At 39.5% G+C, this 15,565-nt stretch overlaps 1 protein-coding gene across 1 annotated transcript in view; it reads left to right on the forward strand.

Annotated features, from left to right (window-relative positions):
- The window catches only part of DGKI (diacylglycerol kinase iota), a 569,495-nt gene that overhangs the window by 524,638 nt on the left and 29,292 nt on the right, over positions 1 to 15,565 (forward strand). Inside the window, 1 exon segment of the mRNA XM_036761364.1 lies at positions 14,267 to 14,304. Within this exon segment, the coding sequence (XP_036617259.1) occupies positions 14,267 to 14,304 (38 nt within the window).

The following is a 15,565-nucleotide window of genomic DNA, read 5'->3' on the forward strand; positions in this document are numbered from 1 at the left end:
TCTTCTCTCACCCAGGTCTGACAGAGTTTTCCCACTGACCTTTTGCGGTATCTTTGGCATTTGTGGGTTTAGAAGTGTGGAAAGTGCCACAGCTGCCAGTGATTCAGTGCCCTGAGGCCTGCTCTGTCTGGTCTGCTCTGGCCCAGTCTGTGTTGGCACAGCCCACACAGGACTGTGCTCTGCTCCCTTCCTGTCCACCTTCCAGCCTGTCTTGTGCTGGAGACTTGTTTCACTCTGTCATTTTATGAGTTCTGTAGCTCTAGAATTTGTTTGGAGTCCTTTTCCACAGGTATTTGGAAGGATTTGGGGGAGAGCTCAAGCATGTCCCTGCTTTTACTCTGCCATCTTGGCTCTATCCCCCCAAAGTGATTTTTCTTAAGCATGGGTTTGACCACCTCACCTTCCTACTCACTAAACTCCAGAGGCTCCCTATTCAATCCAAGAAGAGATTGAACATACACTGTTTGACGTTTGAAGTTGCTCATTCTTGGCCTCCTCCTCCCCCTCCAGTCTTCTTCCACTTCCCTTCCTTTCAGGTACTCTCCTCTCCAGGTCCACTGAATCACTTGCTATTTCTCATACATGACATATGCCTTTGTACTGGTTATGCCACATGTGGAAAATGTTCCACTTTCTCCCCGCTACCTTTTAATTAAATTACCTTCCATATACTCTCTTTTTATCTTGCATGTACTTCTTTACTTGCATACTGTCTCCTCCATTAGAATGTAAGCTCTTTGAGGGCAGGGAAAGTTTCTACCTTTCTTTCTACCCCAGGGCTTAAGGTACTATAAGCTCATGGCAAGTGCTTATTAGTTAGCTCATTTCATCACTGCCAGATATCTAAGGCCAAATTCACCTTTAGGAAATAGGGCACAGATCATCTTAAAGTGATTCCTGGCCATTGATGTATTTTTAAAATTCTACAAAGTCAGCAGAGTTTGCTTTCTTCTTTGTTTTCAAAAATTCAGATGGTAAGAGGAGGAGAGGAGGAATTTAAAGTGGGAGGTGCTGCTCTTGTGACTCATGCAGGGGAACCCCGGGTTTTCCAACTCTATGCCAACAGAGGGCAAACTCTGCCAGGTCCTATTAAGGCTTCCACTATTTTTGTAAGAGTAGCTCGTCTAAGTGTGGGGAGGCTCCTTACCAAAAGGTTGGCCAACAGGAAGTCATTTATTTTGGTTCAAGGATTTAGGAAGATAAACTACTAACAGGTGGAGGGGGTTGTAATCTGCATTGGTAAGAGATGTAGCCACCCTGATAAAACCACAGATATTTTGAAGTATTGAGCTATTGCAGGATTCCTAGATATAAACTGCAAGGCACCCCCACTCCCACTCTGTCAAATTTTTCCCACATTTTCAAGGCAGTAATAATTTCCTCTTTCATTTTTAAATGTTTATTTTTTAAATTCACAAGCAGTCATTTTCTCTCTCTCTCACTTGCCCGAGAGAGAGAGAGAGAGAGAGAGAGAGAGAGAGAGGAAAAACAAACCCTCATGCCAAATATGCATTAACAGGTAAAACAAATTCCCACATTGTTCATGCCCATGTGATCTGTAAAATGGAGATTAATAATAGTCTCTACCGCAAAGGGTGTTGTGAAGATCAAATGAGATACTAATTGTAAAGCATTTAGCACAGTGCCTGGCACATAGTAAGTATTGTGTAAATGGTGGTTATTATTTACATTGTTTCTAATTCTTTGCTATCACAAAAAGTACTGTTATAAATATGTTGGGGTACGTGGGGATTTTCTACATATCCATGGCTTCCTTGGAGTATAAACCCAGTAATGGAATCTCTAGTTCAAAGGGATTAGTTGCTTTAGTCACTGTATTTTGAATACTTGCTAATTGCTTTGTAGCTCCACCAACAATGTATTAGTAGTGCACTTATCATTTCATGACCCCTCCATCATTGACTATTGCCATGTTTTTTTTTTTTTGCCATCACTGCCAATTTTCAGGGTGTGGGGTAGACCCTCAGGGTTGTTTTAATTTGCATTTCTTATTAGTCATTTGGAGCATTGTGTCATGTGGTTGTGACTTTGCAATTCTTTTGATAACTGTTTATATCCTTAGACACTTACTAGCTGGGTGAATCTGGGCAAGTCACTTAACCTCTGTTTGACTCAGTTTCCTCATCTGTAAAATTGGGATAATTGTACCTATCTTCCACGTTTTTTTGTGAGGATAAAGTGAGATAATAATTATAAAATGTTCAGCACAATGCCTGGCATGTAGTAATTGCTATATAAATGTTGCTATTATTAGGCCTTATTGTAGCCTAGCCATGAAAACTATATATTCTTCCAGCTATTTAAATTGTTCATTATTTCTTTAAGGAACTCTTTGTAATAGCATCCATATGATTCTTTTGTGTGCTCTAGTAGGTTGATCCCCAGATATTTTATTCATTTTGTAATTATTTGGATTGAGATTTTTCTTTCTATTACTACTTCTTGGACCTTGTTGTTATTATTATATAGAAATTCTGGTGGTATTTGAGAGTTTATTTTGTAGCCTACAACTTTCCTGAAGCTATTGTCTCAATTAGTATCTTTACTGATTCTCTAGGATTTTTCCAAGTATATTATCATATTGTGAAAAAATAAGGATGATTTTAGTGTATCTTTTCCTATCTTTTTGTCTTTCATTACTTTCCCTTATCTTATTGCTTTTCCTAGAATTTCCAGAAATAAACTGAATAATCGTGGGGAAAGTGAGCATCTTTGCTTCACTCTCATATTTACTGGAAGAGGTACTAGCATATCTCCATTGCATATGATTATTTTCATTTTAGACAGATTTTTTTTTAGGAAGGCAAAAGAAAGGTCCTTCTATGCCTCTGTTTTGAAGGGTTTTTAGCATTAATGGATGGCATACTTTGTCAAAAGTTCTTCTACCACATCCTCCCCCATCTATTGAGATAACATGTGATTTTGGATGTTTTGACTTTGATATGATTAGTTATGTTGTTGGTTTTCCCAATGTTGAACCATGCTTGCATTTCTGGTATAAATCCCACTTGGTCAGAATGAATAATTTCTTGGATAAATCACTGTACTCTCTTCAACAGATTTTTTTAAACGAGTCAATCTTCATTAATAATATTGGCCTACAATGTTCCTTATCTGTTTTAGCCTTCCCAGGTTTTAGGCATTAGAACTATATTTGTCACATAGAAGGATTATAGTAGGGTGCTTTCTTTCTCCAATTTTGAGAATGATTTGTGAAGTATTGGTACTATTTGTTCTTTTAAATTTTGATAAAATCCTCCTGCAAATTCATCAAGATCAGGAGTTTTTATTTGATAGTTCATTTACTGCTAGTTCTATTTTTCTTTCCGAGATTGGGTTATTTAAGATCTCTATATGATCTTCTGATAATTCATTTATTTTATATTTTAAAAGTATCCCTCTATTTCCTTCATGATAATTTTGTTAGAATATTACTATGAATGATATATTTTGATTACTCTTTTTATTTCTTCTGATTTTCTTTATTTCATTTTATATCTCTTTACCATACATCCACTCTGCACTCAGTGGATACTCGCCTAAAGAGTAAACATGGCGGCTAGGTGGCACAATGAATAGAGTGCTGATCCTGGAGTCTAGAGGACCTGTGTTCAAATTTGGCCTCAGACACTTACTAGCTATGTGACCCTGGGCAAGTCACTTAACCCTGTTTGCCTCAGTTCCTCATCTGTAAAATGAGCTGGAGAAAGAAATGGCAAACCACTTCAGTATCTTTGCCAAGAAAACTCCAAATGGAGTGACTGACTGAAAATGATTGAACAGAGAACAAACTCAAATTCAGACTAACATACATTTTAGTCCCCCAGACTAGTTTAAAGCTTACATGTAACTTGCTAAATCCTTTAATAATGAAATGAGAAATAAGTTGGTAGCAAAGAGATTTGATTCTGAAAAAGTAAGGTGGACTAGTTATAGAATCATAGATTAGAGCTAGAAGCAACCATAGAAATTATCTTGTCCAACCTTCTCATTATACCAATGAGAAAAATGAGTCTCAGAGGGATTAATTGACTTACCCAAGGTCACACAATAGAAGAATCAGGATTAAATCCTGGTCCTGTCTCCAAACCCAACACTTTTACTTTACTGTGCTGCATTGGTATGAGAGTCATGATACTTCTTAGTCCTGTTCTATGACCTGAAACTAATCACTTAGCTTTTCTCCAGCTGCCACCTGCCTTGCATGGACATTAGGAAGATTAATGAATTCATGTTTTAAAATAGCTCAGGTTGTAAATACAAGTTAGTTTTCCAAATATCTCTTTGCAAGTGAGGCTAGGATACAGGAATTTTTCTCTCCCGTTCTCCACCTTCCCTGAATATGACCAAATTGCTTTGGGTACGCATGATGGTGGTATGTTCACTGAGATGCTCTCTTCCATATTAACTCTTTAGGTTTGTTTGTTTTGGTCTGATTGAAGAAAACGTTGTCCAACTCCGTCTGCTTTCTGGGTCAAACTGCCCTTGGCTAACAATGATTAATTCACTGCAGTTTACTGATAAGGCTTCTAATTTGCCTCCTGATGATCGGATGACCTAGGCGCTCATAATCTTAAACATAAAGGCATACTCTTCCCCACTATCCCAGATCCTGTCCTTGGAAAATAAAGATCTTGCCACTTTAATTCAAAATAGTTTCCATCCATTTTGGGGAGGGTTATTACCATCTGAAATATGGGTATACTTTTCAACCTGGTTATTTTTAGACCCCTAAAGATAGATGTAAAACACATATGATAAATACAGAAAAGGCTGCTAAGTGATACAACAGATAGAGTGCTGGACTCAGAGTCAGGATGGACATGGATTCAAATCCTACCTTAGACACCTGCTAGTTCTGTGACCCTGGATAGGTCACCCCAGTTCTTTAAACCTCCATCTCCTGCTGTGTAAAATGAGGATAGTAATATCACTCATCTCTCTGAGTTGTGGGGATCAGGTGAGATAGGACATGCACAGCTCTTTGTAAACTTTAAAGTGTTATATAAATGCTGGCTGTTCTAATAATTATATGCAAATGTCAAGTGGAAAGTTTGTTCACATTTGAGTGGAGATAAAAAGCCAAATCCTTCATGTGTGTCTCTTAGATCTTTCAGTGGAGCTATTAGATATGGGGATGGGGATGGATTATAAAATCATCAATTTAGGAAGGCATCAGAGGCTGAAGAATCTATGCTATCATGGCCCAGGGACATTAAGAGATTTGCCTAAAACCACTAGAGTTGGTCACCATATCCAACTGCCTCAGGCACAGCAAGCACTGCCACTTATTACATAGGTGACATTAGGCAAGTGCCTTAACTTGGCATGAGTGACAAAGCAATAGTGCTTGGAAAAGGAGTACAGGGCATCTAGGTGGTGCAGTGAGTAGAGCACTGACTGTGGAATCAGGAGGACCTGAGTTCAAATCCAGCCTCAGATACTTGACACATTTACTAGCTGTGTGACCTTGGGCAAGTCACTTAACCTTAATTGCCCTGCCTTCCTCCCTCCAAAAAAAAGAAAAGAAAAAGGAGTACAAAGGGATGGTAGGTAGTGCAGTGGATAGAGCTCTGGGCCTGGAGTCAGGAAGACCTCAGTTCAAATGTGACCTCAGACACTTCCTCACTGTGTGACCCTGGGCAAGTCACTTAACCCTGTTTGCCTCAGTTTCCTCACCTGTAAAATGAGCTAGAGAAGGAAATAGCAAACCACTTCAATATCTTTGCCAAGAAAACCCCAAGTGGGGTCCCAAAGAGCTGGACATGACTGAAACGACTGAACAACAAGAAATATAAGGATATATGGAACCAAGGCAAAAGATATAACCAATTCAGAGGGCATACAAAGAAGTAGGGAGTATCTTTGCCAGAACAAGGGTGTGTGTGTGTGTGTGTGTGTGTGTGTGTGTGTGTGTGTGTGTGTGCGTACATGCATATGTGTTTGTGTGAAGTGCTATGCCATCATTCCCTTATTTCATTTATACAGTTTGCCTTCATGAGATCTTGACTTCTGTTTAATATTTTAATTTTGGGCCCTCTTGCCCCAAGTTATTCTGCCTGGGAGGAAGGGGAGAGCAGAGAGAGGGTCTATTCCAGGCATGGAGGAGGGTACGTTTCCATGACTGGGAGGTTCAAAGGGGAAGGACTAAACGGCAGAATCATGAATAATCTTTGATTGGGGTGTGGAATGCTCAGAGAAGAGTACTATGGAATGAGTTCGAAAAGGTACTGTAGTTTGCAGCCAGATTGGGGAGGGATTTTTATGCCAACCTATGGAGTTTGCAAATTATTCAGGATCCAAAAGAAATCCCCAGGAGTTTTTGAACAGGATAATGACAGTCAGAACTGTGCAGTAGGAATATCATTTTTGGCAGCTTTGTGAACAAGAATATATTGGAGAAGGGAACAATTGGGGATAGCAAGACTAGGTTTTTATAAGACTTTAGGTAAGAACAGGCAAGAAATAATGAGGAGTTGAACTAGAATGTTGCTAGCATGGGTGGAAAGGAAAGGAACAGATATTTTAGAAGCAGAAACTGATTGGAAGCAATTAATTGGACATGGGGAATGAGGGGAGAGGGAATGACCAGGGATCATAGCATCAGTTAAGAAGTAACTGATTTCAGTCAAAGTGTCCTAGACATAGACATTTGTATTTCTTTTAAAATGTGTCTAAATTGTAAGGGTAAGATAGATCTGTGATTTGAGGACAGGAAACTCCTCGATGAGGAAACTCCTTCCACTCATACAGATCAGAACCTTCTCTCTAATTCTTAGCCTTTGATCATTGTTTTGGGCTTTGAGAGGTTAAGTGACTTTTCCAAGTATATGCCAAAGGTGGGACCCGAGCTAACGTTTTCCTGGCTCTGTGTGCCATATGTGGCTTTTCTGAAATTTGCTCCATGCCTGGAATCAGGAAGACTCCTCTTCCTGAGTTATCTGGCCTCAGACACTAGCTTTGTGACCCTGGGCAAGTCACTTAACCCTGTTTGCCTCAGTTTCCTCATGTGTAAAATGAGCTGGAGAAGGACGTGGCAAACCATTCTAGTATCTTTGCCAAGAAAACTCCAAATGGGGTCAAAAGTGTTGGACACGACTGAACAAAAATATGAGAGTGCAAGTGTTAATAATTGGTATTAGCTAATATCTGATGGTGCCTGGGTATAGAGGGAAAAACCTAGCCTGGGAATAAAGAAAACTGGGTATATGTCTTGTCTTTGACACCAACTGGCTGTGTAACCTTGAACAAGTCACAGTATCCTTGAGTTTTAGTTTCTTCAACTGAGAAATGAAGGACTCAATCTGTATGATCATCAAAGTGCCTTCTAGCTCTCTTTACCTGGAGACTTATCTCCTAAATATACATACATACATATATATATATATATATATATATACACACACACACACACACACATATATATTGACAACAGTATTTCAGTAAAATTGTTTTCCTTTATAATCGTATGCATTTAACATCATCATTTTGAGAAAGGATTCATAGGCCTTACTCTACTGCCAAAGGGGTCCATGAAACAAACAAAAAAAAGGTTAAGAACCCCTGTTATAACTCTTAGTTCCAAAATTCTTTAACTCTGCTTTTGCTGTAATTTTAATAACTTGTTAAAAAAGGAAAAAACAAACAAACAACTGCTCTTGTGCTTATCTATGACTTCTCAGTTACCCACAGTTGAAGAAAAAATAAAAGAACGGTATACTAGTCGTAGACAGTATCCTACCACACATCACTTAGTGGCAGCTCCAGAAATTTCAAGCAGAGGCCTTAAAAGGAGATAAAGTACCTCTGAAATGCTGCTACTTTTGACATCCTTAACTGCTAAAGTGATGTGATGTCAAACTTCTCCATCTCCTTGCTCTCGCCAGGTAAACTTTTCAATACCTTGTGTACCTGGGCTGTCGGTTCTGCCAGTCTCAACTGGACAATCTGACATAGTGTTTTCTCCCTCCATTAACAATTTTACTTTGTGAAATGTGGTTTCTGCCTTATGGGAAAGTTTTATAGCAGGCCAGAATCCAGGAAAAGTGCTAAAGAAATAGTTAAAAAAAAGATGCTCTAATCATAACAGCCTGTTCTTTCTTTGTTCTTAAGATTTTTTTTTCAGGAGAAGTTGTCTGGAGCAGAATACTGAGCAATTTAGATTTCTCCTTTATTGGGTAGAAATCTAAAGCTTCAGTTCTCGTAGGAAATAACATTAGTCAAAAGAAGAGAAATGAGCTTTGTGCCAGTTAATGTTTGCATAATGGTCGCCCTGGGGCAGTGTGCAACTTAAAAATAACCCTTCTTGCTTCCATACTGAAGCTTGGCACTCAGAAATTATTCATGATTACATTTGCTGCTTGTCTCTTGGAGAACCGAATCTGGGAGGGAGCGAGTAGACTCAAATAGCGATGATTAGAGATGCTTATACTGTGTTTAAGAAGCTAGTAAGGAGAGGAGGGAGAAAGGATACATTATGGGGCATCTTGAGGTGCACAGGGTACCACCTCAGGCTTCAGAATTCATACTGTGTTCGAACATATTTAGAGAACTAAATTTGAGGTCATGCCCGAAGATTTTTATGGAGAGTTCTCTACCACTTGTGTGACATCTCTGAGCCCAATCTAATGAGAAGACTAAGCAACATGCGTCTCAGTGAAGTGGGGACATTTTCTATGGAAAAGAAAATGTAAATTTCCTTTCGTGTGGCTCAATCTAGGGATTGTATTTGAGACAAACAGAGAGTTATGTTTCGCTCTTGTGTCAGCTACTGTAATGCAAGTCCCAGAGTCTCTTGGAGATCAAAAAGAGGCAGAGACCTTATAAATCGAGACATTCCCAGAAAGGACAGTGAATATTACATTTCTTTCTTCTACTTTAGGCCCTGAAATGACTAATGGACTAGTGTTTACCCCCAAACATTACATAGAAAAAAACTAAAATTAAACACAAACAGACTTAATGCCTCTGGGAAGGTGTCTGGTTATCTGTCTGTCTGTCTCTGTCATACATACCTTCTTACATATAAACACAGCAATTGATGGTTTTCTGTTAGTACAAATGGAGGAAAAATTAAAGGAAGGAAAGAAAAATAATCAAAAGAAATTCAGTGCCCAAACCTCCATTTAAAAAAAGTTAGGGAGGGGGCAGAGCCAAGATAGCAGCTGGAAAGCAGGGACTTCCCTAACGCTCTCCCCCAGTACCCTCCAAACATCTATAAAAACCAGCTCTGAACAAATTCTAGAACTGCAGAACCACAAAATAGCATAGGGAAGCAGGGCTTCAGCTCAGGACAGCCTGGATGGTAGCTGGGTAAGGTCTATTGTGCCGTGATGGGAGCGGAGCAGAGCAGAGCCCAGTGTGGGCTGCACCCAGACCAACCAGACCCAGGAGCCTGGCAGAACAGGCCATAGCACCCTGAATTAGTGAGCTATGGCAGTTACCAGACTTCTCAACCCACAAACACCAAAGGAAACAGAGAAAGTTAGTGGGAAAAATTGCAGGGACAGAGTGAAAGGAGTTGGTGGTCGGCCACCACCTGGGGCAGCGGAGATGGTGCAGCTCTGAGGCTGCTTACAGAGCTACAGCTGCAGTTGCTTCCAGCCCCAGGCCCACCTGGTAGGAGGAATTAAGTGGCTAATCAGAGCAGGAGTGCAGAGCCTGCTTAGATCTGAAACACGGTCCGGGTTAGCGGTTCTTGGGGGAGGAGGAGCGCTGGTGTGGCAGAGCTGGCTGTGTAGAAATAGCTCTGAAAACAACAGTGCAGCCCCTCAAGCTTGGGACAAAGTACTCTATAATCTACAAGCAGTCATACCCCCATGAAAAGCTCAAGGGTCAAGTAGTTGGCTGGGGACATGAACAGGCAGAGAAAACTGACTCAGATTCAGACTTTGGAATCTTTCCTTGGTGACAAAGAAGACCAAAACATACAGCCAGAAGAAGTCAACAAAGTCAAAGAGCCTACATCAAAATCCCCCAAGGAAAACATGAACTGGTCACAGCTTGGCTCTGCCTCCTCCCTAACTTTTTTTAAATGGAGGTTTGGGCACTGGGTTTCTTTTGTTTCTTTCCTTCCTTTAATTTTTCCTCCATTTGTACTAACAGAAAACCATCAATTGCTGCGTTTATATGTAAGAAGGTATGTATGACAGAGACAGACAGAGAGACAACTAGACACCTGGAAGAACTTAAAAAGGATTTGGAAAAGCAAGTTAGAGAAGTAGAGGAAAAAATGGGAAGAGAAATGAGAGTGATGTGAGAAAACCATGAAATCAAGCCAATGACTGGCTAAAGGAGACCCAAAAATGCTAAAGGAAATAACACCTTAAAAAATAGACTAACTTAAATGGCAGAAGAGCACCAAAAAGCTAATGAGGAGAAGAATGCCTTGAAAGGCAGAATTAGACAAATGGAAAAGGAGGTTCAAAAGACCACTGAAGAAAATGCTACCTTAAAAATTAGATCAGAGCAAGGGGAAGCTAGTGACTTTATGAGAAATCAAGATATTATAAAACAGAACCAAAGGAATGAAAAATTGGAAGACAATGTGAAATATCTCATTGGAAAGACCACCGACCTGGAAAATGGATCCAGGAGAGATAATTTAAAAATTATTGGACTACCTGAAAGCTATGATCTAAAAAAAGCCTAGATATCATCTTTCAAGAAATTATCAAGGAGAACTGCCCTGATATTCTAGAGCCAGGGAGTAAAATAGAAATTGATAGAATCTACCAATCACCTCCTGAAAAATATCCCAAAAAGAAAACTCCTAGGAATATTGTCACCAAATTCCAGAGCTCCCAGATCAAGGAGAAAATACTACAAGCAGCCAGAAAGAAACAATTTGAGCATTGTGGAAACACAATCAGGATAATACAAGAGCTAGAAGCTTCTCCATTAAGGGATTGAAGGGCTTGGAATATGATATTCTGGAGGTCAATGGAGCTAGGATTAAAACCAAGAATCACCTTCCTAGCAAAATTGAGTATCATGCTCCAAGGCAAAATATGGATTTTCAATAAAATAGAGGATTTTCAAGCTTTCTCAGTGAGAAGACCAGAACTGAATAGAAAATTTGACTTTCAAACACAAGAATCAAGAGAAGCATGAAAAGGTAAACAAGAAAGAGAAATCATAAGGGACTTACTAAAGTTGAACTGTTTTGTTTACATTCCTACATGGAAAGATGATATGTATAATTCATGAGACCTCAGTATTAGGGTAGCTGAAAGGAATATATGTGCGTGTGTGTATATACATATATATATGTGTGTGTGTATATATATATATATGTGTATATATATATATATGTATATATACATACATATATATGTATATATATAGACAGAGAGCACAGGGTGAGTTGAATATGAAGGAATGATATCTAAAAAAAATCAAATTAAGGGATGAGAGAGAAATATATTGAGAGCGGGAGAAAGGGAGAGATAAAATGGTAAATTATCTCACATAAAAGTGGCAAGAAAAAGGAATTCGTTGAAAGGGAAGAGGGGGCAGGTTAGGGGGAATGCATAAATCTTGCTCTCATTGGAATTGACCTGAGGAGGGGATAACATACATACTCAGTTGGGTATCTTACCCCACAAGAAAGAAGGAGGAAGGAGATAAAAAAGGGGGGATGATAGAAGGAAGGGCAGATAGGGGGAGGAGGTAATCAAAAACAAACACTTTTGAAAAGGGACAGGATCAAGGGAGAAAATTGAATAAAGGGGGATAGGATAGGAAGGAGCAAAATATAATTAGTCTTTCACAACATGAGTATTGTGGAAGGGTTTTGCATAATGATATACATGTGTCCTGTGTTGAATTGCTTGCCTTCTTTGGGAGAGTGGGTGGGGAGGGAAGAGGGGAGAGAATTTGGAGCTCAAAGTTTTAAAAGCAGATGTTCAAAAGAAAAGTTTTTGCATGCAGCTAGGAAATAAGATATACAGGCAATGGGGCATAGAAATCTATCTTGCCCTACAACAAAGTAAGGGAAAAGGGGATGGGGGGGAGTGGGGTGACAGAAGGGAGGGCTGACAGGGGAATGGGGCAACCAGAATATATGCCATCTTGGAGTGGGGGGGGGAGGGTAGAAATGGGGAGAAAATTTGTGGTTCAAACTCTTGTGGAAATCAATGCTGAAAACTAAAAATATTAAATAAATAAATAATAATTTTAGGAAGTTAAGATAATATCTTGGCAAGTAATGACCAAAAAAAATGCTTCTGCTTTTCTTTTTCATAGTCACACCATCATTCTCGTGTGTACAATGATTTGTAGGGGTGGGGAACCTGTGGCCTCGAGGCCACATGTGGCCTTCTAGGTCCTCAAGTGTGTCCCTTTGAATCCAACCTTAACTACTTCTGTGCCTCAAGGCCACAGGTTCTTTACCCCTGATTTAAGGTATACAAACACTCCCAACATGCTTCCCTCACAACAACGCTTTGAGGCAGATAGTGTTGTTCATGGCAATTCAACAAACGTATTAAATACTCTTCTGTGTAAGGCACCATATTAGGTATTGGAGCCAAAGAGACAAAAAACCATATGTGCTTTTAAGGAGCTTATATTCCTTTGGGAGTAGGAAGTAGGATACAGCAAGTCTGTGGATAAGATAATTAATAATAGTAATAACAATTAGAATTTATATGTCACTTTAAGGTTTACAAAGCATTTGTCGAAAAAGATGTGATTGCTAAGGGAAAGATAACTTTGACAGATGAGTGGATGAAAGACTTGAGACACAAATGGCCACCAGCAGGCTATTACAGTAGTCCATGTGTGAAGTGATAAAGGCCTGCCCTTGGGTGCTTGGCACTGCCAGAGGGAAGGAGTGTGTATGTAAAAGAGATGTTATTAAGGTAAATTAATCGAGAGGACTTGTCTACAGATTGGATATAGGAAGTGAGAGAGAGGGAAAAGTCAAGGATGGACACCTAGATTGTAAGCCCGTGTGACTGGGAGGAGTGTGATAACTCTACACAGTAATCAGGAATTTGGGAAGGGGGCAGGGAAGATGATGCATTGAGTTTTCAGTGTTGAGTTTAAGATGTCTACAGATTGCCCAGTTCAGTATGTCTAATAGGTTATTTGGAGGTGAGTTTGGAGGGTAGGACAAATAAGTAGATCTGAGAATCATTAGCTTAAAAATGATCATTGAATCCATGGGAGCTAATGAGACCATCAAGCAAAACAATATAGAGGGAAAAGAGAAGAAGACCCAAAGCCCTGGGGGCACCCACAGTTAGGGAGCTTAATCCAACAAAGGAGACTGAGGAGCAGTCAGTTATATGGGAGGAAAACCTGGAGAAAGTACGGTCATGAACACCTAGAGAGAAGTATCAAGGATGAGAAAGTGATCAGTGATGTCAAAAGCTGCAGAAAGGTCAAGAAGGATGAGCATTGTGAAGATGCATTAGATTTGACAATTGAAATATCGTCGGTAACTTTGGAGAGAGCAATTTCACCTGAATGATGTGAAGATTGTAAAGAGTTAAGAAGAGAATCAGAGGAAGGAAAGTAGAGGCATTAATCGCAAACAACCTTCTCAAGTGTAGTCTCAAAAAGGAAGGATATAGGATGGTAGCTAACAGTATCTTCATCTGTAAAGTGGGGAAAAGACTAGGGGGATTATCATGAGGATCAAACAAGATGACTGGGCAAAGCACCTTGTAAACCTTAAAGAACTATATAAATGCTAGTTACTACGACAACTACCACCACCACCACTGCCACCACCTCTAGTACTACTACTACTACTACTACTACTACTACCACTACTACTACTACTACTACTACCACTACTACTACTACTACTACTACACTATACTTGTTGCCTTGCTTGGTCTCTAGTTTTCTCCCTTTAGCTGAGATTAATTTTTTAAGACAAACTATTTGATACCTTGGTTCCCAAGTCAGTGAACTACAAAGCAAGCATTACTGGGGAAGCATGACAATGACAAGCTCTGGGTATTAGTACACAAAGAAAACAAAGAAGTCAAATCCAGGGTTATTGTGTGCCATAGGAAGGTGCCTGGATGGGTCAGAAGCTAAGAAGAGGATACGAAAGGCTAATCAATCAGTTTGACAAATTTGCCCCATTTATGTTCTTCTTCCACACACCTTCCTCCTTTCTTCCCTACCTGTTAATTGTATTTCCAGAGAATGATGTCCCTGGACCTTGAAAAATGTTTCAAAAGGAGGTCTTAGAACTAATAGGAAGTCTCTCTTTTGTTTCTTACAGCACTTGTACAGGCAGTCATAGCTGGAGATCTAATGAAGGTAAGAAATTCTTCTAAGAATTATAAATCAGTACTATCCCTCACCCCAAGCCAGCAGGCTTGTGCTGTGAGTGAGGATAATCTGCCATTTGTCTTCTTTGGCTGAGCTAGCTTGCATGCTAACAAAAAGGTATGGACTGCTAAGATCAGAGTTGGGATCAGGGGAGAGAATAGTGGTAGCTCCCACATTTCTTATTGGGAAGGAAAGTTAAGTAGCCTCCCTAAGGCAATTACATTGATCAATTAAAATAGATGGAGTGTCTGCAGGAAATAGAGTAAGCATCCAATCTAGTCCCTGATCTCAAGTATGGATGCTTGAGGGACTGAGATTTCTTTTTAGAGACTATCATGATGTATTTTTGCAGGCACTGCTCTGACACCCACTGAAGCATGGTTCCCAGAGGGAGGTTGGGTTAGTCCAGGATTATTTCAGCATCATATTTTTGGGGGGTAAACCTTTGAAAGACAGGTATTCCCTTCTGTGGGACTAAAGATGAAACTTGGTAATTTTTGGTAAGGTAAATTTACTTGAGTGTAGAGGAGGCTTTTACTTCTAGCATCAAAGCAAAAGGTTTTGGGGAGTGGGATCATAAAAAGATAATGAAAAAGTACCTCTAACCTCTCAGAATAAAAGGATTTGGGCAAATAGGGCCAAACATTATAATACAAGATTTTTTTCTGTTGTTTCTGCTTAACTATTATTGTTTGTTATAAGGGAGGATTCAGCCAGGGAGGGGGTATAATAGATCCAGAAACTACAGTGATGTAAAATCAAAAGGCAGCAATAAAACATTTTTTAAAAGATAGCAAGTCAGTGTTAATCCACATTTTCATCAACGAGAGATAAGCGATCTGTAAACTTTGAGTATATGGGTCTGCTGAAAGCATAAACTATGTCTCCTACCACTTCCCACTCTATAAGAAATGCATCCTGTTTTCTTCCCCTTTCATTATTTACCAGCTGTTATGTCTGGGGGATCAAGTGGATGATATGTGCCATCAGGTAGATAAAGTACAAGGCTTCTCAGGCATGACATTTGTAAGATGCAATTATTTGAGTCTAGAGGGAAGAAAAATAAATGACTAATAGAAAAGGGATAGAGAAAACATCAGAGGGAACTATGACCAAGAATTGAATCAAATAAGTGAAAAAATCACCATTGGAATACATCTCCAAATCTACATTGGATATATTTCATGCCATCTGTATCAGGCTGGATGAATTCTCTGAAGTCTTTCATGAGAATTCTCCTTCTAGAGGG

Source organism: Trichosurus vulpecula, chromosome 5, assembly GCF_011100635.1.
Source record: "Trichosurus vulpecula isolate mTriVul1 chromosome 5, mTriVul1.pri, whole genome shotgun sequence".
In the NCBI taxonomy this organism is placed as follows: domain Eukaryota; kingdom Metazoa; phylum Chordata; class Mammalia; order Diprotodontia; family Phalangeridae; genus Trichosurus; species Trichosurus vulpecula.